Source organism: Arvicanthis niloticus, chromosome 8 (genome assembly GCF_011762505.2).
Source record: "Arvicanthis niloticus isolate mArvNil1 chromosome 8, mArvNil1.pat.X, whole genome shotgun sequence".
Lineage (NCBI taxonomy): Eukaryota > Metazoa > Chordata > Mammalia > Rodentia > Muridae > Arvicanthis > Arvicanthis niloticus.
The window spans coordinates 43,039,507-43,065,218 of NC_047665.1; the positions used below are offsets into that span (position 1 = coordinate 43,039,507).

Genomic DNA, 25,712 nt, shown 5'->3' on the forward strand with positions numbered 1-25,712 from the left:
TTGGACATCCATATCCATGGCTTGTGATAGTCTATGCAACCAAATGTAGGTCAAAAAACCATTTTTTTTTTAATGTGTCTAAAGGTCTAGCAAGATAGCTCAGGGTTTAAAGGTGCTTGCTGCTGAGGCTGATGAGGAGGTCAATACAAAATCTCATAATCTCTGGTTCCCACATGATGAAAGGAAAGAACCAACTCTCATTAATTGTTTTTTGGCATCTATGTGTGAGCATGCTTGTACACAAATACACACACACACACACACACACACACACACACACACACAAAGAGACACACTTGGTAAATAAAAGGAAAAAAATTTAGATATATTTGAAAAAAATTTATACATTTTCCATCTTTTTCACCCATTAAACAATACACTATAACTATTTGCATAGCATTTAGACTGTACCAGATATTCTAAGAAACCTAGAGATTATTTAAAAATATATCAAAATGTGTGTAGGTTAAATGCAAAGACTGGTATTTCATACAAAGACTTAATATCATAGGATTTGTTCCTGAACCTCAACCAGCACAGCTTTTTTTTTTTTTTTTGTTCATAGCTATCATTACCACCCATAACTGTGATATTTCTTTAATCATTTACTTGGCTTTTATTGGTTTTCAGCACTATACTTTTAGCATCAAAGAGTTTTGAACTCTATGTCTTGTTTAGTGATATACTTCTGTCATATGTAGTACTCACAGATATATATATTTTTTAAACTAGCATTAAAACACCACTAGAATCAAAATTAAACAAGAAAAATAAATTCCATAATTGCTTTACAACAACAGATTAAACTATCTTTTATTGGATATTTAGAAACATGTTCAACGTTTTTAAACCCATTGTAATTGGCTAGATATTTTAAATTAAAAAACAAAACTTAGAAATTCATCCCCTAGTTTATCTGAAGCTAATTTGAGTTTATTTTATGATTTTATTTTTAACCAAAACTTTTTTGCTGATGTGTTGCAAGGTACTGCACAGGTATGATTAGTTTTGCATGACATAACGAGGAAATGTTTAGTCATAATTACAAAACTCAAGAGCAAGGCTTCTAGACAGCTTTGTTTCCCAGAAGAAAAGTGTGGGCCCAGAGGAAGCTGGGGTGCGGGCCCTTGTAGTTGAAGTGGGTGAGAAAGTACGAGAAATGATCTTCCACTTCTCATTCCTTCCATACAGCAAATAGCAATCATTTTAGGCACAGCACATGTGTGTGTTGGGCACGGGGGAGCTCAGGTTAGAAGCTAGATGGAGCAGAATGGAGCATGGCTGTACACTAGGCCAGATTTCACATACGGATTTTTCTTTGAGGCACTGGTACAGCAGTGTACACAGACACTAATGTGGGGCACGGGTATGTCATTGTCATAGAGCCCACTTACATGCTCAGATTTGGGACAAATTCAGCTTTCCATGAATTAAACTTGTCTTTGTTCACTAACTGAAACAAATGAAATCCAAGTGAATTAGGAGTCAAGAGGCAGGAATCATATAAATGGAGGCGTCTAAACCCAACTAAAACACTGTTTATAAAGACCTTATAAAAACATCTAATTTTTAATGCTTTCATGAGGGTGACTTCCTAATAGACTATAATGTGTCTGCTTTCCATTCATCAGTACATTAGCAAGTCTGTGATATAGCGGTGCTTGAGGGTATTCAGTCAACAACTCTTGAATTCTGGATACGACATAGTCACTGAGATACTCCTTCTGCCCCATCATCAGGACAGCTTTTGACTGCTGGGTGGGAGCCTTCCTTCAGTATGCTTCTCCAAGTGGGAGATCCTGTATCACCAGTTGCTGATGATCTCTGTCAAACCAAGACTTAAGTCTAGAGAAGCCTAAGGTTCTCTGGGTGGAGCAACATGTTCATTAACAACCTTGGTGATGTCTAAATGTTTACTCATAATAGAGCTGTGTGTCAGTGCATGCACTGCAGACCAGCCACTTGGCTAGTGTGTGCCACATTAGCACCTCACAGAATGACCAGCCCCTGTTAACAAGGACAGCAAGTACCAGCTCCTGTTAACAAGGACAGCAAGTATGCTGACTGACACCCATCTCAAGTGCTGAGGGCCTCTCCTCCTTCCTTCCCAGTGTTTACCAGCCAGCAAAATTTGTGGTGGTAGCAGATCCTTCTTGAATGTTCCTTTCCCAGTAGTCTTCAGAACACCTTGTACAGAGTGAACTGTCAGTAGATATCCGTTGAATTTCATCAGTTTTTTTTTTTTTTTTGTCTTAAGCAGGCTCTGTTTTTTAGGCAGCCCCTCCATTTCAAAGTTTAGAGGTTAAAAGAAATACTTAAATAAGTCTACGTGTAGTTTGAGTTGGGGAAAATCCGCAAAGTAATTTTAACAGTGGCTAATAAAGATAGCAACCTGTAAACCACAAACTACCCAGCTCATGTACTCTTGAGAGCCCAGAGAAGAGATTTAGATAATCTTTCCAATCATTCTCCCTCCTTACCCTCCCCCACCTCCTTGGAATTATGTTATCTCTGCTTCTCTTAAAAGCTCAGAAGCCTTTTGAATTGGGGCAGCATTCAAAGAACAGTCAAGGGTCACCCTTGGAATATTAAAGGAGAGTGGATTACCCGGAGAGCTGAGAGCGAGGGCAAAGAATGCTAGGGCTAGCGAGGGCAAAGAATGCTAGGGCTGGACCCTGCCATGTGCAGGCCGAAGGTAAAAGAGAGGAAGCTCGCTAACTGGGCTCTGAGAAGGGAAGGAAGCAGCTAGGAGAAGCTCTGTGAATGGTCCCAGCAGGCTGTGTCAGGCTGAGGTTGGGGGAACATTAGGGAAATCAATTAGACAATGAATGGCCTTTTGAACAAAGTAGGATGGCCCCTTTAAAGAACGTGGAGACATCAAACTTATAAAATAAAATTAAAAGCCAGATATTATCTTAATCTGGAGATAAAATTCAACAGAATTTACAGTCCTCTGACAGTTACTTATTCCTTAAAATAATAAACCTTTAGAATTTATGGAGTAAATTCCTTCTTAAAGGACTTAAGAGTAATTTAGTTTAAAAAAAAAAAAAAACCTAACAGGTTTTTGACCTTTCTTTCTTTCTCTCTCTCTCTTTTTTTATAGATATTGATTCTTGTTTTTGTTTTTCAAATAAAATCAATGACTATTTAGTGGGGGCTTGGTGTGTGCCCCACACTCTCCTGATGTTTGGAGTAGGAAGATCCAAAGGCTGACTGGCTCCTTAGCAGTGTTTACTGACTAGTTTATTTTTGTGTATGTGTAGGGAGTGGATCAGAGTCTCTTTGAAAATATAATGAAGGCTAAGGAGCTCCCTTTACTAAGGTACCCAAACTCTCACACCTTGTCAGAGGGCAGTAAACAAAGAGCACAGAGCAAGCAATAGAGAAATCTCTTTTATTACCAGGCAGTCAGCCTGGTCTAAGCGCTATTTGAATTATTTATTTAATCTGTAAACGCATCCCATGTGGCATATGCTATTATTACCCCCATTTTCTTCCCAGGGAATTGGAGGCTCAGGGATGTAAGTCCTTGTTCCAAGCCCCGCAGAGAGCAGGTGACTTCATGCCTGAACACAGGCTGCTGGTTCCAGTGTCCAGACACTCACCCCTGGCACCATGTGACCAGAAAGTGCAGCATCATAAGACCTGGAAGGGAAGCAGCCTACAGAGAGAATTCCCTGTAGACCAGGGTGTGTCTGTGCTCAATTTTGACCACATGGCCCTAGATACTTTATTATCACATGCCAGAAAAATCATCTTCACAATTTTGCAACACCAGAATGTGAATAGCATGTTCTATGGTTTACAGAGTACACAGCAGGGCATCCAACAGGAGAGGTAGATCAGGCCTGGCATATTACACAGAAATTTTTACCCTACTCAGAAGATACTATGGACAAGGGAAGTTTTGAACTGGAGTTTTAGAATTATTAATTGGTCAGCAGGGGGCAGGATGGATTTTTCTATTTATTTATGGAAATCAGAAATATGGAAAAGCAAATATTTTTGTAAAGAAAAGTCTTTAGCTTGGTCATTTTGAAGGAAGGATGTAGTTTGAGGCACTCATATTTAAGATATTTATTTAAATGACAGAATTGGAAAATTCATAATTAAATCAACCTTCAAATACCAGTGTGTGTTTTTAGAAACAACTCTTGAGTGGCTAACAGGCTGGAAAAACAATTTATTGTGTGGTGAATAGGTTATTGTAGAGAAAACCCAGGTAGATGGAGACCTGAGCCAGACCCAGAGGCAAGAGAGCCCTTTGTTCCCTGGGGCCACACTGAGCTCTGCAGCCTTTCTTTTGTTGAGTTTCTCTGCTGCCCAATGTGAAGGCAGCTCTTCTCTCATGCCCCTCCTTCTTCTCTTCCCCCTTGCTTCTTTTACTATTAGTGAATCAATCAAAATATGTTGTGATTGGGAGCCTAGTTTGTAACAGACACATTGCTCAGTATTGAGGATTCTGCCTGCTAAAGATTAACCGATAGGAAATCTATTATGACTTTGTCATATCTAAAACACAATACAGAAGGTTAGAGAGATGGCCCAGTAATTCAGGATTTGAGTTGAGTTCCTAGCACTCTGGTTAGGTGGCTCGCAACTGCTTCTAACTCCAGCTTTTAGAGATCCAGAATCTTTTTCTAGCTTCCATAAGTAGCTGTATGTCACACACACACACACACACACACACACACACACACACACACACACACTCAATTTAAAAAATATCTTAGAAAAGTAATGTGGGTAGGCCCAGTAAAAGATATTTTTGAGTATCCTGAAGACTTTGTACAAAAGAGCAGTTGTCCTGACTCTTTTTGAGGTCCAAAAGCAAATCTCTAAAAAATCTTAAGATACCTTAATCCTTGGCTTGAATATCCTGGATTTATGATCAGATTTTCTCATTGAGAGTTCACTATGTCATTTACTTTAGCAAAAGTTTTGGATGTTGAATACACATGAATGCACAATCACAAAAATACCCAAGATACATGTAAAAATGTTAAGACATTGACAATAAATTTTAGTTAGACCAGACTGAATAGTCTCTTTTTCTAACTCCTCAACAGCTGTCCACTGAAATTACTAAATGCAAATTTACTTTTCTTGGAGCTGTACTCTGATTAAGGCCTGATGCCCAATTGAAGCCATGAGATTATGAAGATTATATGAATATAGGGTAGTTGTATGTAGCATCAATATTGCTGCATAACCCCATTACCAAAAGAGCCAATCCATATGATCCAGATTGAGCTCTTATCGATGCTTTTACACGAGACAGCAGAAATCGAATTGATGGTGTTATTAGGTTGTCAATATCAGTGTCTCCCTCTCTTCCCACACAAGTAGACATGAAGCCCCATCCGTACAAACTGTCTATACAGTCATACTAACTTCCAATAGGTCAAGACACTGTAGAATCTCAAGGGAATGTTCTAGATGACACGTGTCTAACAGTAGTTTTGTACAGATGTGTTGTAGATGCCTAGAACAGATAAACTCATATTTGTCTGGTTATTGTGTATCTGTGGTTTTGCTTCTGACTTGTGATCAGATATGTGTTATGTGTTGTCCTCGTGAACTGAGTTTGAGTTACCTCTAGAGTATAAGCATGCATAGAAATAAGTGACACCTGGAGAAGGACTCTAGGAAGAAAGGGCAGTGACTCATGTACCTAATGTTCTACTAGAGGAAAGAGATGCTTAAGTTAGTCATACGTTAAACTTACCCCCGGCAAAAGAAATGTCATCCCCAGTCACAAAAGCCAACATTTTTGTCCTTATTTAATGCATGAGTGCTCTATCTGCATGCACACATGGATGTCAGAAGAGAGCACTGGATCACATTATAGATGGTCATGAGCCACCATGTGGTTACTGGGAATTGAACTTAGGACGTCTGGCAGAGGTAGACAGTGCTCTGAACCACTGAGCCACCTCTCCAGCCCTGTAATCAAATATTTTAATGTCTTCCCCCTTCCAGATGAGTCTGCATTGATCTTAAGCAAATAGTGCCTAGATAAAGTCTGGAGATAGAGCAAGTAGCAAAATGTCATCCCAGGGCATCTTCCTAACAGGGACACCAGATGTTATAATTTTTTTTTTCTTTTCCTTGAGAGAAGTAGCAGCTAACATTGCTAGTACTCAGGAAATGAGGGCCTTGGAAGTAGGGAGTGGATCCACTAACAGCAAACAGAAGAATCTTCTTCTCTTTGAGTGACAGTGACTCCTACTCCAAATCAAAGGCACAGAGAGATAATTAACCGAAGTCAATGGCTTTATGTAGGACAGCAGTATTGTAGAAAAAGGTCTACCTCTACAATACACTCTATCCTTTGAACATATTCACAGGCAGTATCTATTTGAATCTCACTATATTTTAGGGAGATATAGAATGTCATTTTGATATGCAAACAGACTGAAGAGACAGAGGTTCACTCACGGTCCTGTGAGTAATTCCTACTAAAGTGAGGAGCAGCCATGCGTTTCCCCACAGCTTTTTTAGAGAGCCACTCTATGAGTCCAGCATTCTTTTTGAATTTCGAGTGCCTTGCTTGGTTTCACGCATGTATTTGAGGATAGAAGTATGTAAATTTCACTATTCTAACTATACAGGAATAGAGGGAAAGGATGAGCGTTAAAACTGTTGATTGGAGAAAAGAGTTCCAGCTTTACGTCAACATTGTCTGTGCACATGACAGAAGGATTCTCTTCAAGGGCAGCTGTGGAGTGTTTGTAAAGTGCATTATGATACAGATTTCAGGTCATTGTTAAAACTTGGGGAGAAAATATTCTTCAATATGTTAGATAGATTGAGAACTGAACTATTAGCGTGATTATTGATGAAAGAAAGAGAAAACTTGTTTCTCAGTGTCTAAAATAACAGACTTCACTATGGACATGACTGCTCTCTAAACCCACTATAAATTAATAAATGGTTTCTTTTTTTTAAAATTGTTTTCTATTTTGATAATTTCCTCTTTTCTGTGAGAAAAATTACACACTAAGTATGATCTTGTGTTCACATATTAAACTGAATATAGATAATTTGCTTCTATATTTTTCCCTAGATGAAAATATGTATTTTTAGATTGGGAAAATAAAAAAAAAACTTTCTCTTTATGAAATAGGCAGTATTTCTACTGAATTCTGGTGTAGGTCATTTTATCATACAACCGAAGAAATTTTTCACTGATTTTTTGAGGACTGCCTGAGTTATTTATATTTGTCTCCAAAAGCACCTTTGACTGTCAGTTTCATACTTGGTTTGTTCACAAAAATATGCTGGACCTAACTCAAGTTCTGCTAAGAGGGGCGTGGCTATTTCCATTGAGTGGCTGCCGCTGGACACGGGTGCTTTGCTGAATTCCTAATCCCACTCTCTCGGCTTTCTCTGACTGGAAAATGAGAGTGATTATGCTTCCAAAAATTTTATCAACATACTGAAAATATTGAGCTGAATTATTTTATCTTTCTTTATCTGGCATTATTTTTTTCAATTGAGAGTTTTCTTTTTTTATTATTATTGTTACATACATAATATAAATATAATATTATATCTGGCATTATTTTTAGCAACCTGCCAAAGGCCCATGTTGGATTTTCTATAAGCAACACAGTGTCCTGAAGTCACTTACCAATAAAATGTAGGCAGAATCACATGGAGAGCTCTCTAGTGGAAATTATGTTAAAACACAGTAGAAATTAGCCTGATGAGATATATTAAACTGAACAAGGATGTACACTGGATGGGCACAACTGAACTTTTATCATGGAATATTTTTGAGACAAGTGTTTTAGGACATGATTCATGAGAAACACTGTCACATTCCAGCCTTTTAATTTCTAAAATGAGAACATTAAGGCTGATAGTGTTTGCATGGCTTGCTGTGCTTATCTACAGGGGACACTGAATAAGTCAGAGTACTGAACATGCTCCAGTGTCCTGTCTCCTGGACTGCATTGCTCCATGCACTCTGCTCAAGCAGAGCCAGCCAGAGACATGTTTTGTCTTCCATTCTGTAGGGAAGAAGATAACACACACAGCCCACTCTGGAAGGGTTATCTAGATGTAATGCCAGCTGTGGCCGTGCTGACTTTTTGGTTTCTAATTCGGGCCTTGGGGTAAACATGTGTCCCTCTCAAAGGTTACTGGGCAGTATGAAGAGCAACATCTACTAAAGCCAGAATTATAGCCTTACAACTCAGTCATGTGTCTTAGGCTCAAGCCATTCAGCCTCACTGAACTTGAGTTCCTCATTCATAAAATATGGGTAACACTTGGCTTAGTTTGTATTACAGCAGATACATCTGCAGAGTTTGTCTGGCAAAGACACTAAATGACTGGTTCACTGTGTTTAAGCATACCTGAAGGAGATCTAAGTAAGCATCATGCTGGTTTGCTGTTGAGGCACAGTCCTGCTGTTCACTATAGGATGTGGCAATTTTTGTCTTCAAATTTTGCTAATGCAATAATTTTTATTTTTATTATTATTTCTTATCTCCTGTTTCTTACATTCTTATTTCCCTTTTCACTGCCTTGTCCTTTCCAGTCTCTAATGACTCTTGCATGTGCCCTGTAGGGGAATAGGCACTGCTCCTCTTCCATTGACTCTTAAATGTGGGGCTACTTTCTCCTGCCAATGTTGATAGCCAAATGGCAGAGAAGCCTTCATTTTTTCTACTGCAGTAATTAAAACATTTCAAGTGATTAAGCGTGAAAGTTTCATTACTTGGTATTTAATTTTTCACTTCAGCCATTTCTTTTCCTGTTTGTTGCTGTGGAAATCCTTGGAAATATTGAGGTTATAGCTGTCTTACATTTCTTCAAGATACTATGTGGGTATATATTGAGATATCCTGTTTGTTCTTCGCAGAAAAGTTTTCACAGACCACCATAGCATTTTCCAGAGACACCAGTGTTACTTGAAAGAGGCACTCCCCCAATCACCAGTGAGTCTTTACTCAGTGATTATTGCTTGTGGCACATTTTCAAATGGACCTCCCAGTGACTGCAGCTGTGATTCAAAGCTGTCTGCTCTCTGACTTGCTAGGGGTTTGCTATTTAACCATGTCGTGTGTGTGTGTGTGTGTGTGTGTGTGTGTGTGTGTGGTGTGTGAGAGTGTGTGTGTGTGGTATGTGTGTGTGTGGTGTGTGTGAGAGTGTGTGTGAGAGTGTGTGTGTGTGGTATGTGTGTGAGAGTGTGTGTGTGGTGTGTGTGTGTGTGTGGTGTGTGCGTGTGTGGTGTGAGAGTGTGTGTGTGTGGTGTGTGTGAGAGTGTGTGTGTGTGGTGTGTGTGAGAGAGTGTGTTTGGTGTGTGGTATGTGTGTGTGAGTGTGTGTGTGTGGTGTGTGTGTGTATAAATATATATGCATATATATTTAGCTATGACATGGGAACTATAAAGTGTTTTGTAAAATGAAAGCTCAAATGAGCACTTTAATGACAAACTGTTTTCAAAGCTTACGTCACTGATAAGCACTAGTTGCCACTCTACCCATGTATGAAGTACATAAAGGTAGTTTAAGAAAGGAAAGTTGACTATCTGACAGGTCATGTTTTGCACACTTTTGCCACATTTAAGTGCAACTTGACTTGGTAGCTTCATGTCAGCTCTTCTGTGAGATTCAGGATTCAATTTTGACCCTTCACAACTTTACGTCCTCTTTACGTCCTCCCTGATAGTCATTGACACATGAATAATCCTGTGTGGTTTACAGGATTATATTCCTAACAGAAGTTCATCATCAACATCCCTTGGAAGATATTTAAATAAGTATTGTAGCCAGCAAGATGGGATGTCCCCCCCCCCCCACACACACTCTGGTATTCAGCCTTTTAGGAAGTAAAAAACTATTCTAGAATTTAAACCTGCATTCTTATATTCTGTGATGAGCGCACTATAAATATCATGAGATAACCAGTGCTGTTCCTTTTCTTACTCTGCCCAGACTACTCACTAAATCAGAACAGCAGCAGCCGCAGCAGCAGCAGCAGCAACAACAACAACAAACATACAGGAGGAAATTCTGGGGAAATTTGAGAATTTCCCTTCTCCTTTGTGTTTTGTCAGTCTCTCTCCACCCCCAAATGCCAACTGCTCTAAAATCTAGCCAACATACCCAGTGCCTGGGATACTAATCTATCACCCGTAAATTTAGATTGACAATACCATGGGTCGACCACATTGATTACATTGATTCTATTTCAAATATTTACAATATACTGAGACAAGCCTAATCTATTTTCTAAAGAGTTCAAGGTAGGTATCACAGTTTCAGAGGGGGGAACAATGGAGGAATGTTTGTGGTTGCTATCTACAATAATCTGATGTTGACAGAGAGTAGTATTTTATTTAGTAATTAACAGTGTAAAGGGCCGAGGAGCTGTCATGTTGGTTCTTAGGCTGGGGAATGTGATGAAAGATGATATCTGCGATCGCATCCTTTCCACTTGTTTAGGATTGTCAGGATGAGAAATGTCAGCATTATGAAAGCTGAGCTCTGCTCTTGATATGATAAAACCCTTCAAAAGCCAGCCTTTCTCTCTCCCGCATCCCCCTCCTGCCTTGCTCTCTCTCTGCACTTGCTTTTTTTTATTTATCCTGTTTTGTTAGATGGCAGAAATATAATTCTTTTCTTTCTTCCTATTATAAGCCACCATTTTTGTTTTATTATATGTTTCACAACCCCTAATGCCCCACTGAAAATTACCTTGTTAAATGACAGTGTTTCAAAGCCATGAATCCTTTCCACCATTCCCTCAGAGGTTTGAAACAGTCAACAGACTGTAAAGAATAAATAATAAAAAAGTATTGATTATTTTGATGACTGTGAGATTCAATTAAGTATTAATTTTGCCCTCCAGTGGACCTATCAAGGTATTCAAAAGGGAGGATTCGGCTCAGCTAAATGCGTGCTGAGTGCTTCAGCCTTAAATCGGGAGAAAATGTGTTTACCTACAGTATTTGAAGAAGAGTGCATTGATGCACAGAGTCCAATATTTAAGTGCTGTGCAAATTAAGCCCTGGTGACAGTGACATTGTTTTCAGTGGTATGAGTATTGACTAAAGAAGTGCATTTGATGACAGCTTAAACTATTTGTATTGATTAACATTTTCATAGATTATCATGTGTCATATCAAATTCACTTTTCAGGCATGAATACATTAAAAAGAAGAAAAAAAAACAGCGCAGGCATACCACAGCCAATGTGATGATGGGCAGGGAGCAAGCCGCTCCACCTGCTCCTGCACGTCACCTGTTTCCTGCTCAGGAACCATTTAGGCATAAACTTGACAATAAATAGCTCCCAGATCACGAAGGAAAAAAGGCAGTTTTTGCTTTGCTTTGCCTCTGCATCTGATATCAGTGCCAAAGCAATCTTAGTTTGCAAGTGGACTAAAGGCTAGATTTGAGAACTATTTCTCATCCTAACACGCTTTCCTAAACGAACTGAAGATAAAGGCGAGCTAAATTTTGGGGGAGAAAAGTTTTCCCCGTTTTTTCCTGGAGGTGATTCTTGACTCCTTTTTCTTTAATGCTCTAGTGTATGATGCTCTAGGTAACTGAATTATTGAACACAGTTTGTAAGTATTTTCCCACTTTCTTAAAAAATGGAAAGCAATTTCCGTATATTTTGTTGTGTTTTGTTTGCTTTAGAATGTGCAGTTGATTTGGGGTCAGCTTCTGTCCTCAGTCTGGGACCCCTGTAGCCAACTTCTGAGTGTGTTCAGAGAATTTACATAAGAAATATCTCCTATTGCACTGAAAGCTTGTAGCGGGCTCGGGCTCTTCTTTTTTCTGTCTCTTTTCTCTACTCTTGGGATAGGGTTTAATTGCTTCTCCCCCAGGGAGAAGGCTTCTTAAAATAGTCACGTTCCCTCCATAGGGTGCCCCTTCTAAAGAGGTGCGTTGCTGGAGTACCCAGCACTCCCCCCCCCCATTGCATTAAAGACAGAACAAGATGTAAAAACATCCTTACAAAAGCACATCATTCTACAATTAAAGCTGTGTTGGTTAGCGTGCTTGCAAAGTTTTTTTTTTTCCTTTCCTTTTCCCTCCGAAGCCTCCTGAATCTCTCACATGCTAGTTGAGCTTTAATAGGGAGGGGAGTAATGGAGAACTCATCGAATCTGTAATAGCTCTTCACTTGACTGCAGCCAGCAATAACAGCAGGAGCAGGCAGAGATAAGAGAGAGGAGAGAGGGAGAGTGTGTGTGCAAGAGAGAGAGGGAGAGGGAGAGAGGACACGCTCTCTAAAGCTGCCACTTTTTCCTCCCCTTCGCTCTTTCCCCCCATCCTAGGATCCAATGATAGCTGGACAAGTCAGTAAGCCCTTGCTGTCAGTGCGGAGTGAAATGAATGCGGAGTTGAGAGGTGAGGACAAGGCTGCTACTTCAGACAGCGAGCTGAATGAGCCCCTGCTTGCGCCCGTGGAATCAAATGACAGCGAGGACACTCCCAGCAAGCTCTTCGGTAAGTCTGTCTAGGTATTTCATTTCAGTCGTACCATGTTGTCCGGAAGAGCAATCCAGCCACCACCACCCCAGCCCCCCTTTCCTCCTGTTTTTCTTTTCTTTCTTTCTTTCTTTCTTTTTTTTTTTTTTTTTGTAAGTGCTAAAGAGGAGCTTCGCATCTTCATCTTAGAGGGGCTAAGGCACGGAGCCTGTTCAGCTGACTGGGAGGATGCCCTCCAAACTTTTTTTTTTAACCAACAAGGAACTTACTTACTGCCCATTTGACTTGTCAAGTAGTGTTGCCATGCCCAGGTTGGAAATTATTCGAACAAAACAGAAGAATGAAAAGAAAGAACAAATGGTAAAAAAAATCATCAGGAAATCAGTTCCATTGCGTGAATTGGTTAACATTTATTGAATAAATATCGACTCGGTTTCGGGTTGCTTTGCAGCCTTTTGTTAAGGGGAAGGAGAGTAAAGAGTTATTATCTGTAGTCAAAAGATGAGAGAGGAGAACTGAAAATGTCAATACAAATCGCTCTGTGCCAGGTAAACAAAGGTGGCTAAAGGCATGGCTCAAAGCAACACATTTTGTCGTCACCATCTGAGTGAGTATTTCTTCTTTTAGAAAGGTTTGAGGGAACAGAACATCCCCTACCCTTCTCCCCTACCCCCCTCTCTTTAACATATTTTAGCCTCATGCTAACCATGGCGACAGCCCAGGACCTTTCAGGACTCTGTTTCATAAACGAGAACAAACAGAGGGCCACTTCAGCTGAGACATCTGTCATTCAAACATGACAGTCTCTAAGCCAACTCCAACTCCTGTGATCTCTAATCAGAAAGGGGAGCGGGCTGCTGAGGCACGTGCCGGGTGATGGATGCTGGGAGAATGTCGGCTGCACAAGTACTTTATGCTTCTGAGTGACATTAGGGTTTCAGAACAGCAGTCTCTGACACGCTTGCTTTTAATTATTTTTAAGTGTATCTGTCTATACATCTATACAACTAATCTATATAAGCAAGCAGAAAAATGTTTACTTTCAGATTTAAAAAAAATAACGCTGAAGTTTGGAGTCAAACAACATCAATACATAAAATACTTGGTGAAGAATACTGATTTAATTTAAAAATAGATTTTTTTTAAAAGAACACTTTCTTGAGAGATGAGCAACTCTTAGCCAGTTTCACAGAGGACATCTCTCTACTTACAAAAGGCAGACACCAGAAGGGAACCACATAGAAACTTTGTTTTGGATGTTTCTTTTAGAAAAAATATTATTATTATTATTATTATTATTATTATTATTATTATTATTATTTACCAAAGAATACAACTGATTCCAGTTTTAAGAAACCCAGTGGTCACTATTGGAGTCTGAAACCAAATTCTCCACACCCAGGCTCTGGGGTTTTAACAATTCACTCTACAGAAGTTTGTAGTTTTAGTTCGACTTTAGCTGTGTGCAAAGTCTTGCCTTAAAACATTCATTTTGTTTTAAGAGGCTAATGAGAGAAATCGGGTAAAATTATCAATTACAGGAAGGCAAAAGTCCACAGGCAGCCTCCTCTGATGCTGAGTATACTGTGTAAGGCTTTCCAAAGCCTGCAGATCCTCACCTCAGCAAAGCAGCAGATATTAAAGTGCGTGTTCTAAACATTTCATATATTTTAAAAATAAGTACATTTTGTCAACTTTGGTTTGTAGCCACAACTTGTTTTCTGTCAGTTGAAGAGATGAAGGGATGACAGTCTTCTCATTGTAGTCAGATTCTTCAATGTTGAGAACTGTATCACATTCTGTATCCCACTTTTACTGGTCTGTACACACAGTGAAGGAAGCTTTGAGGAACCTGAGGGGGCCAATGGAATTTTATTTAAAGTTCCCTGAAAACGTATTTTAAGTGGAACCTTTCGGGGTGCCAGAGACCAAGGAGTCATAGATTAGCTGGGAACTCACAGTGGACTTGAAAGGCACCTGTGTGCATTTTTGAGATTCTCAACTTCTGAGTGTGTGATAGAGTTCAGTGAAATTCCCACACTCTGCTTCGAGATGTTTTATAGTCACTAGTTTGTCTTTCTCCTCTAGATTACTTTATAAATGCGATGTGAATCATTCCCAGTTTTCAACTAGGCAGAGAAGAAACAAGTTGACTTAACAGTCTCGAAAACTTGAGAAAATAAAACGAAGACAACAGGAGACAGAAATTGTACAAAGGACACAGAGCTGAGAGCACTCACTGGTCTTGCATGGATGTCCTAGTTATTGGGATGGTTGTACTCTCACTTTTGAATAGTGCTAGGACTCCGACTAAGACTAAGAATTAAAATATTTAATTTACACAACTGTCTAAAACTTACTAAAGTATTTGTCATCCAGTCTTTAAGGGACTTTGAAGATAAAATGTATGGTGCTGGCATATGCTGTCTTCTAAGGCACGTGGACACGTGGATGTCTGGGGCATTGTGTTTTGGTTTTAGATATAGTTCTGAATGTGCTCTTTATTTGATAACAGAGAATTGTATTGTTCCCGGGCAGTCCAGCTTTTCTCCAAACAAGGGTCTTTCTGCCGTTTCTTTCTCAAGCCACCATGCCTCTATTTTCCTTCGTGTTGTTAAAGCTTGCGCTTCTTGTATGGCAAGGACAGATCAGGGCAAATCCTGTGCATTTTGCTATGTTTAGTGTCATGGAGAGAGAGACATTATACAACAACAGGGGACAGAGAGAGCTTGCTTTTCCTATTGCACCTGAAATTTCAGTATAAATGGATTTCTTTAAAGCCTGTTCACCCATCTGGGTCTCGTTCAAATTAGTAGCCCAGAGGACAGGCCAGTCTTTCTCACAGTATGGCATCTTCAGCCCAAAACTGCAGGAGAAAGGCTAATACGGATGCCCTCTATGGATAAACAAAGGAAATTCCAGGAACCATTGGGCTTTTTATGCCTCTCCTTAAATTGCACCTCTGTACTTAACAGCATCCAAAGGGAAACATACTGTGCAGAATGTTTCAGTGCTCTGAGCTGCTCAGAATGCCAGAAGGAGGAACAAGAAACCATATGCCAGCCTAAGTAGAAAGTTCAGAAAAGGGCCCTTGTGTTTTATGAAGTAATTACATCAGAGGTAGCATTTTGCTTAACTTGAACAGCCATGGAAACTAAAGTACACTTAAGAGAGATAAATCCACATTTCATTGAGAAACACGTGGTGAGGCAGTTCTCTGCGATATCATTAAGTTTGCATTATTTATTCTTACAAAGCTCTTAGAAAAGTACCTCCATTTTCAGCTTAGGAGCATATTCTGCCACGGGAAACAGTGTGGATGGCTGGAGTAGAGGCTTGCATGTGGAAGAATTATTAGAGGAACCAGGGCTGTGTCACACAGTGCTCTAGCTGCATGATCAAATGACTGACGCCACACAGAGCCAGTCACCAAATATGGGACTAGTGATGTACACACTGGAAACTGTACCCCAAACTGGCCTTTGGCAGACAGTCTCCAAGGGAAAGGGCTGCCGTGTTTCTCCAGTGACATTTATATTGTTCATGTCAATGTGGAGCCTCACTTGTGGTTATGACCGTCAAGCATTTAGTGCACCACATTCAGCAAGCAGGATGCTAACATTCAAATGGCAGTATCCACCATGTGGTCAGGAAAAGGCTGCAGAAAAGAGAAAAGTAATATATATATATATATCCCTGGAAAAATAACTGTATTCTCAACTGAAAAAGTGATATCTCATAAAACAGGCCCTAAATATTTCCTCTGTATATATTTGAGATTTGAAAAATGATTTATGAACAGTGCTTCCCCTGGGACAATTCATATTGTTTCAAGGTAAACCCCATGATTGCCTGTATTTAAGTTCTAGCTACCCTGGGTAACTGTTCTGGGACAAGTGGCTTATTTTCCTGTTGTATCACACAACCGTGAGCTAGATACACAGTTCAGAATGTTGAACTGAAAGAGAAACACATTCTTTATGAATGTTGTATGTGAAATTTAAAAAAATATGGCTGTTATTCTTCTATAACATTATAGGGATTTTTTTTTTCTGGCTTAACAAAAATCATGATTATACTCTCAAGAGTGAGCGTTTTCAATATCATCTGTCTGTGAACTATTAGGAGAGGGTTGAAAGCTGGGTCAATGATTTCTCCAAGTTAGGAAATACACTTGTCTGTTTTCCTTTTCCTTCTACTGAGCTTTGTCCAAAATCATGCGTTAGAAAATTTTCTGTTTTCAAATTGCTGCCCAGTTTGACTTGATTAGAATTTATGGCCATGGAGTCATTTTCAATGACAAAAGGATAAAGGACTAAATTGTCTGTCACCCCTTGAGACAGTGGTCTCTGCAGGTCAGCAGGGAGGTCACTGCAGGCATCATGGGGCTGCTCTTCAGCAAGGCTGCCTCTTGCCTGTGCCAGCAAGTGGAAGCCTTCGTTCGTTACGAGGTCGCTGTCTTCATTACTTTATTTAAACGTCTTCCTCAAGGTTTCAATACCTTGGGTGCTTATAATGCTCTCATAAAATATGCTGGAGCCAGTAATCAGCATGTAGGGCTTAAGCCCCAGAGGGAGTTGGCTGGAAGATGATGAGGAAAATTCTCTAGAGAAATATATTCATTTGAAATATGGAACATGCTTCTACATTTTTAAAAGTTACGCTATATCAATTGAAAATTCATATTCTTTTTCACTAAAGAAGGCGCATTTCACTAAAAATATTTCATATTTGTAAACCAACTAAATAATATAAACAGCATATTATATGCAAAAAATTAAAAAAAAAAGCTAAACAAAAATCACTAGAAGTCTGTGTTGGTGTGAATAAAAGGGATTCAGGATAAGGTAATGCCAAAATGCCAAAAGCATTTATGGTTTAATAGTCAAGTAGGTCTTTGCCCTGCTGCACCCTGACTATCAGAGAAGAGAAGTGTACACTTAAATATATTTCTTACATTTGAGAAAATCCAATTCGCTGGTATAATTATTTAAAAAGTCCTTGAGAGGCTGCATGTATTTAGACAACTTCATTTTAGTGGGGCTATGCTACTAGAATATTATTAGGACATTGCATTGTAAACTAATTCACTTTGAGTAGTATTTATGTATATGTATAGATAGTATACTTTGAAATATATATGTATACATATATACGTATATATGTATATTACCCTTTGAAATAAAAATAAATCTAGTGAGAAAGGAGCCTGTGTTCAAACTTCTCAGCAGCTTGGTTCAGTGAGCCGTGCTCATGGCTAAGCGGCACTGCACTGGAGCACAGTGCACAGTGTGTGACTGAAGACTCAGTGGGGCCTTCCTTGGAGCTTTCCTTTTCTGCCACTCACCATGCCTAGGGTGCTCTCTGGTCAGACCAGTGTTACAGAAGAGAAGAAGTTCAGCACTGCAGAGTCTAAAGATGCTGGGCAAAACTGTGTCAGCCAGTCACAGCATGCCTATGGCTTTCTTTTTTTATTTTCATTGCCATGGTTTACATACTTTGTTACTGTTGTTAAATGGTTCCATAAACAGTAGGAAATAAGGCAGATACCATCCGATTTATCCACACTCGGCCGTTCCTTTACATGGTTCCATGCTAGCCTTTAGAATGTCATGGTGTTTCTGCCTTAAAGGTTACCTGGCATTGTAGTGTTCTGTAGTTTGTCCTGCTTTGTCTGTGTCATAATTAATAGAGAGGTGCCTCCCAAGGCTTAGTCGTTTAGTAAATTGCTTGCTCTCTTAATTACCTAGTTTAGTTATAGAACTAATGTTATTATTTTCAAAAATTGACCAAATAAAATATTCTTCCACTTGAGAGCTAGCTTTAAGTAGGCTGTTTCAGGAAAAGCTTGTGTGTTACCACACAGTAAACAGATCATTTGTGAGAGAGCTGGCATCTCTTTGGCGACCTTGCTGGTCTATGTTTTGGGATTAATAATACATCAGACATCACACATTTAAAAGAAAGTAGCTGGAATAAGGAAGTGGGGGAGTTCAGCTCTGCTCTTGAGCTGCCCCCGATTACTCAGACCTTTCTTAGGAAGGCGAGGCAATGGTAGGAGAAGGCATATTTACCCAAATCTGCACTTGGCCAACTTAATTCACTTTTTTGAGTTTCTAATGCTAAAGAGAAAGATGGCAAAGTGTTGAGACCCAGTTGGTGCCCTGTCAGGGGGCAATCTGTATAACATTTCCTGCTGTCAGGTTAATAAATTTTTTAAAAATATCCAAAGGCAGAGGTAGCTATGGAAAGCTCATAGTAACTGTTGCCATTCTCCCTGGATTAACTTCTCTTTAATATCCACCGTGGCTCTGAAATTCTCTTGTTTGTGTTTGCCTGGGTTCTGTATTTTGCTGATGTTTTTGTTTGTTTGCTTGTTTTGTTTTTTTAGCTGTTTATACTACTTCTTACTTTTAAAATGTTTATCCTTTGAGATTTTACTTGGTGTTTTTCTTAGAAATCTGAATATAACTTGTTTTAATTTTTAGTGGCATTCTGCAGTTGGACACCTATGGAGCATCACACTCCATCCAACTCAAATGGAGTTGTAAACCAATCAGTACTGGACTTATTTTGGGGAATATCAAGTAACAGGTACATTAAAAAAATCATTCATAAAAGAAGATTTAGGTCTTAGCAGTTAGTAGGCATGAGGCGCGATCTAGTGGACCAACTCTCAGTCTTTGAGTATAAACTCCAATCGTCTGATTGCCAGAGTTGAGGTTCATAAAGATATAAAATGGAGTGGCCTTGTTTCTAGAAATGCTCAGTGTTATGTTCTGATCTTTCAGATAGACTAAGCTTTTTCTAGTGGTTGCAGATGTTGAAAAAATATAACACTAAGTCTCCCTTCACTAAAGAAAGTTTGTCCTCAGAGAAATGGAAATTAACTTTGTGTTCTAAGAATTCAATGATAAAAGTCTAACCCTGCCACTTGCTATGCAGGATCTCTCTAAAGTCACTACTGATTTACTTATTTCATTTTTCTAGTCTATTACGCGGGTATCTGTGCTGTGTCTCAGGATCTTAAAAAGCACCTTTAAACTTTCTCAGATTCCGGCATTGGTTTAAGTGTGCTTGCAGTTGAATATATGATAAGACTATGCTATATATTTTTATACTAAACTGCTAGCTATCTACAGCTACTGCCATTGAAGTACTTTTATTAGAGAGCTGTACTCCCATCAAACTATTTAAAGAGGGGGAAAAAAGTGACCTGATTGCAATAGTAGAAACTAAGAAATGTCATTGCATATAAATTGAGTATTTTTAAAGTTCTTTGTGATGAACACCATGAGAGGTAAAACTCTATAATAAAGGTTGCATTTATTAAGATGATTAAAACACTTTTAAGAAAATAACACAGATAAAAAACTCCAATAAAACTTGTTGGTTTGTCCTCAGTGTGAGATAAACAATGAGATTTTTTTAGGAGACTTGTGTACCAATGGTATGTCCTGAGCTGTCTTTAGGAATTAGCATTTTCTTATACTCATCTATAAAATATTTGCCTATAAAATATTTTTTTCTCTATTAAGATACTTCCCAGAAATTTTGTTTCCTATTTTTAAATTCATGCAAATAATAGGAGCAGGGAATGACCAGATTTTCATAAAAGTTTGTTGCAGTCAAGGAATCAGAAAAACATTGTGTCCGTTGGAAGGTAAACGGTGCACTTTCCTCTTGATTTTCTTATGTATCCACACACCACTTCACAGTGTCTACCAAATTTGTAGTACTATGTATTTAGTGTCAAAGTTTATGATAAACGCTAATTTATAATAGTAAGCATTCTTTTAGTTCATACCATTCATGCACTATTTGAGAATACTGCTACATATTAAAATAGTAGTCTTATGTCAAATGGAACAAACTTAAATTTGCTAATAAAGGACTACAAATTACTACCTTTGGACATTTGGGCTGTAATCTAATCCTTTGATCCTGGCTGTCAGGTACCAGAGAGAACAACCGGATTCCTTAGAAATTATGCAATAAATTTTAATTTAGTAAATTTAATTTTAATTCAGTAAAGCAAATTGAGAGCTCTACACAGTTTGCCTTGGAAAAAGTATATGTGCTTTTAAAAAAATCCATCCAAGCTCAGGAAAATCTCTATGTTTAAATTGTGGAAATTTAGACATGTATCAATTTGTGGATATATGTTTATCACAACATTAAGTACTTATCATTATTTTAATCAGCAAAAGGCAATTTGTTCAATCATAAGGAAAATGTTTATTACACAGTTCTGCAAGAATTCTGTGTTCCTGAATCAACATTTACACAGGCATGTGTTGACGTATGTGGCTTTGTGATGTTCGAGAAATGATAATTGTCATTTTAGTCATTTGCTACTGAGATACTGTGGTAATACTCACCTTTGTTTGTAGCTTTTGACTGCCATATGTGATGATTTTTCTCTTGGTACTGGTATAGCATGATTTACTTGTGCAAATTAATGGTTCTGTGTAATGCATTGAAGACAAGAATCAACCCTGTCAGAGAAGAAGAAAGGCAAAAGGATTAATTTGGTTTAAAAATGCAAACATTTGAAGCTGTTTAAAAAGCATGAAAGTATTACTGCAGAGTCACTTATTGCCAAAACCAACCAAGGGTAGAAGGGAATACAAATCAAATAAGAAAACACACACCCCTGTATTTAATTATGAATGTATAGGACAGAAGTAGATAAGTGAGCTTCACTTTGTAAGAGCTGGCCTTTTCCCCAATACATCCATTTCATTTACCAAAATTTCAAAAGGTAGAAATGTACAAGAAAGAAAACAATCTGCAAAGGAAGCAGCATGTAAGATACTGTGTGCAAAACTAACACTGCAGTGAAACCAGACAATGCTGGCAATAGATAGTGTAATCAGTGAATGTGAAAATCCACTGGTGTGGCTTTCCCAGAGAGGGAATGTGCATGTGTGTTTGAGTGTTGGATGGCTCGCTTTGGTCACAGTCTTGAGATTAAGGCAGATTTGAATTTTAAACTAACTTAAGGAATTATCCAAAACTTCATGAAGACTGGTCTATGCCTTAGGCTGAAATCTTTGGTTCTTCCATTACATTTTTCGTTCATAGTAATTTCTTAACAAGCCACCTGGAATCTAGAGGGAATCAGAGAATTCTTTTAAAAGTTAAGTATCCTGCTTTGAAGGGCTTAATGTCTTCAACTGATTGCTTTAAATAAAAATGAAAAGAAAGAGGAAACAGTGAGCTTGGTGCTTCCTGAGAGGCTTGAGATGGGTGGTTCAGCCCAGAGATGGAGCCACAAGTCTTGTGATCAGCAGTGTATCAATATGGCTTTATAATGACATAATAACCCAAACCCTGTAGCGGTTTATGGTTCTTTTGAGAATTCTTATGGATTCTTAGAGTGAGGGAGGTCTGAGAAAAGATCCTGAAAGCTTTCACGAAATCTGGCTGTGTGACAGGGAACTATGATGCCTGTGATTTAGCTGCTAAGGAATTCCATCGACCAGGAGCATCATTAAACTTTTAAGGTAAAAACAAACCACAGAGCAATTGGTAGCTATGAAGGGTACAGAGTGGCCAGAGTGACTGCGGAAATTAGAAAGTGAAGGTTCTCAGATGAGAATCAAAATGCAGGGACCCCACTGTCGGACCTGTGTCCTGCTTAGAAACAGCATTCTGTGTGTGCCGTGTTCTGAACACTAGAAGCATGCTGGGTCAGTCTCTCTCTCTCTCTCTCTCTCTCTCTCTCTCTCTCTCTCTCTCTCTCTCTGTGTGTGTGTGTGTGTGCGAGCGAGCATTTTCTTCATGGAATCTGTCAGAATTGATTGCTGCTCTTTCATTTTCCCTTGGCTATTTTTAGTCAATGATAAATAAAGAACCAGAATTGTGAATCTGGCACCAGTGAGATATCACACCAGAAACAGCAGGGAAGAGCCAAGATGAATAACTTTACATCAGTGGATGCCCATAGATCCCAGGCTCCTTAACATTTGTAATACTGCTAATTTCTATGGGCTTTTTAAAATACACTTCCACATGAGCTCTCAAAAGCCATAAAAGTGTGGCATGTAAAGTAAATTGTTTGTCACTTGCCGTCGGCCTGCCATATTTATTGTCAGGAGAAATGGACATTAGTTGGAAAAGCAGTTGTTAAAGGCCAAACAATTTTTAAAGATGGCAAAGCTGTGAGAGGGCTTTCCTTTTTCTAACAATGAGGCGCCCCTTCAGACATCAAAAGACAAGATAATAAGACACTTCAAGCACAATTCAAGATTATATTCAACATCTAAAGGCTCATCTCTTGTCAGTTTGCATTTACCCTCCGAGGGATGGAACGCTTCTATCATCTTTCTGTCAAGAGGAGTCTGGCGGAAGAAGCAAGGGCTCTTATTTCACACTCTTAGGATTTTTTTATTTTTTTATTTTTTTATCAAATAGCCTCCACTCACTTGGATTCAGCCAAAATGGGGGGATAATTCCAGGAAGGTCATCACAAGTACACAAATCTCATATTGATTTGTATGATTAGAAGGCATTAAAATTGCACGCTCATGTTAGGTGCTGAGAAGCTATGTCAGTTACTTGGTCAGACACTTTTTGCAGCCTGGGGGAGAAAAAGATAACTAAAAATTTAAAAGTAGATAACTGAAAGCTGAAATTGTCTTAATATGCTGTTTGAACATTTAACAAGTGAACATAAAAACAATTTAATGCTTTTAACTTCATAATATTTCCAATTAGCTTATTCTTTATGGAATACTTCGTACAGTGTACAAAGAGAATAGCAGGCCCATGTTTAACAGCTGAAAAGAAATACTTTTGTCAAATTATTTGTAAATACTTTCAAAAATTGATTTTATATATCTAATATACAGATAATAGCTGATGACATTTTCGGTATAAATTTAATTACAAGGCTATCTGCAATGATTAGCAAGGTTTTGTAAACATTTTATGCTCTGAAATGGCAATGCTGTCACATTTGCCATCCCATGCCATCCTTTCCAGAGACAGTGCTAAGGAAACACTAGAGGACTTATTACCATGATTATTCTCTACTAAAGTAAGTCACATCTTTTGCTCTCTGACAGTCACATCTCCATACAGAGAAGCATTCTGGGCTTTTTGTTTGTTTTTGTCTTGGATGTTGGTGGGGACACACACAAGTTAGAAGAACCAGATTTTTTTTTCTCAAAATAAAACAATTGATGAAAATAAAACCATGATATCCTGGGATCGTTTCTATATTGAATCTTTGAAATTACTTTTCCTAGGAATTTTCATCACCTCTCTGTGTCTTTGCTTCTGATATTTCTCTTCTTTGCTGTTGTTTTGAGACTAGCTTTCTTCTTCTATATCACAGGCTCACATCAAAGCAAAGCAAGCAAGTGTGTATGTGTGTGTATGTGTGTGTGTATGTGTGTGTGTGTATGTGTGTGTGTATGTGTGTGTGTGTATGTGTGTGTGTGTGTATGTGTGTGTATGTGTGTGTGTATGTGTGTGTGTATGTGTGTGTGTGTGTGTGTGTGTGTGTGTGTGTGTGTGGTGTAAATATGTCACAGTGTCATTACAGTATGTGATAGAAGTGAGAACACAATTCTACCGTATTTGTTCTATTCATTATACGGTTCTATTTCTACTCTGTACTTTACAGTTTATGCATTCAGCAATCAAATGTGAATTAGTCAACTCAATAAATAAGTACTGAGTGCCCTCTCTATGGCAGGTGTGTGCTGGGTGCCAGAGACTGTACAGAGAATAGTGCACAAAGTAAGAGTAGCATAGTTTACTATTAGGACAGGTATTAGTGTGCAAAAATGAACCATCCTTAAACAGCCCTCACTCCGCAGCTCATTCTGACATTATCTTTTTCATCTATGTTTCCGATGTTTCTTTAAAAAGTATTGATCCCCAAAGTTGTATATTTTAGAAGTTTTTAATTGGTCAGAAGTCACACTGAGGCTTTCATTGAGAAATAACTATTATTCCAAAAATATTGTCAAAGGGAAAAAGAATTATTATGGGACTCGTGGCAAATTACAACGATAGTGTTTTTGTCATTGAGTTTGAGGCATAAAAATCAAAACTCTGCCTTCATACACTTCTTAGTCCAAAGGGAGAATAAACTAGAATTTAATTTAATTTTGTGAATTGATTTTCCTATGTCTGTTCTCTTTTCTAAATTCTTGTTACATGTTAATTAACAAAAGGCTGCTGAGTCTTGCCTTGAGTTTGGGGTTGACCCCGGCTCAGTCTTGAGTTTATGGTTGACCCTGGCTTGCCACTTAGTAGCTGTCTCAGCAAAATTTATGACCTAAGCTTCTACATTCTCACTTCTGACTGGAAGGTTTGATGACACTTACTGCAGTTCTGGGTTTAAAATAATTGACACTCATAGGGTCCTGTAGAATTTTGGGCATGTAAATACCACAAGTGGTTAAACTGAAAATGAATTTGCCATTTTCAGAAAGTAGTTGATTACTTTTTTTAGCACTAAATGGGATAAAATTGATAGCTAAAGTTCTGAGATAGTTGGAATGATCTGTGCCTTTCATGAAGAAGCGTCAGATCTCACAAATCTCTGGGTCAAAGGGGTCTTCTGGAGATCTTTTTCTCAGGATGACAGTACCTCTCCCTTCTTCAGATACATTAACAATTGTTTTCTTCAAAACTCATTTAAGAAGAAATCTATAAACATTTAGAAATCTTCTAAATGCTAGAAGATTCTAGAGAAGACTGATTCTCTGCCTGTGTCTTGTAGAGCATATGGGTGAGGGTGGAAGGGTGGGAAAGGGATATATATATATATATATATATATATATATATATATATATATATATTATCCTGTTCTAAATTTAAAATGTGGGAGAATATAATTCTTTCATATAATTAAAATCTTTAAAATAATGTGGCTGTTGAGAAGCGGTGTTACATGAGATGCCTTTAGAAGGCGCTAACACTTCTCTAGCTGGTGATTGGTCCCATTGGCCTGTAGATATCTTCATTTGGATAGCTTCGTCTGTGTAGTTCTAGCTTTATCTCCAAGAAAACTTGCCAGCTTTTAGGCCAAGCTCAGGTTTTTCCTCTATCTTGAACACATTTTTACCAAAATTAGAGATATAGCAGTTGTCCTTAGTGAAATGTTCTTTTATAGACAAAGGGGTTTGAGTTCTTAGTGCCCCCACTTCTCCTTTTTCAAACAGGAACGTTAAAATAACAGGCTGGTATGAAAGGGAGATTAAGAAATTACTGAACACCAGCAATGGAGA

General features: G+C 38.5%; 1 protein-coding gene and 1 pseudogene across 3 annotated transcripts in view; one reads left to right on the top strand and one right to left on the bottom strand.

Annotated features, from left to right (window-relative positions):
• The window catches only part of LOC143443414 (small ribosomal subunit protein eS24 pseudogene), a 29,645-nt pseudogene extending 18,361 nt beyond the window's left edge, over positions 1–11,284 (bottom strand).
• The window catches only part of Pou6f2 (POU class 6 homeobox 2), a 489,703-nt gene that overhangs the window by 107,381 nt on the left and 356,610 nt on the right, over positions 1–25,712 (top strand). For 2 of the 3 annotated variants that reach the window (XM_034509573.2, XM_076939335.1), the window contains exon 1: positions 12,176–12,479. In XM_034509573.2, the coding sequence (XP_034365464.1) occupies positions 12,314–12,479 (166 nt within the window). In that variant the 5' untranslated portion in view covers positions 12,176–12,313. Of the gene's footprint in view, positions 1–12,175; positions 12,480–25,712 lie in introns of those variants that run through there. The other variant, XM_034509572.2, reaches the window with a different exon arrangement.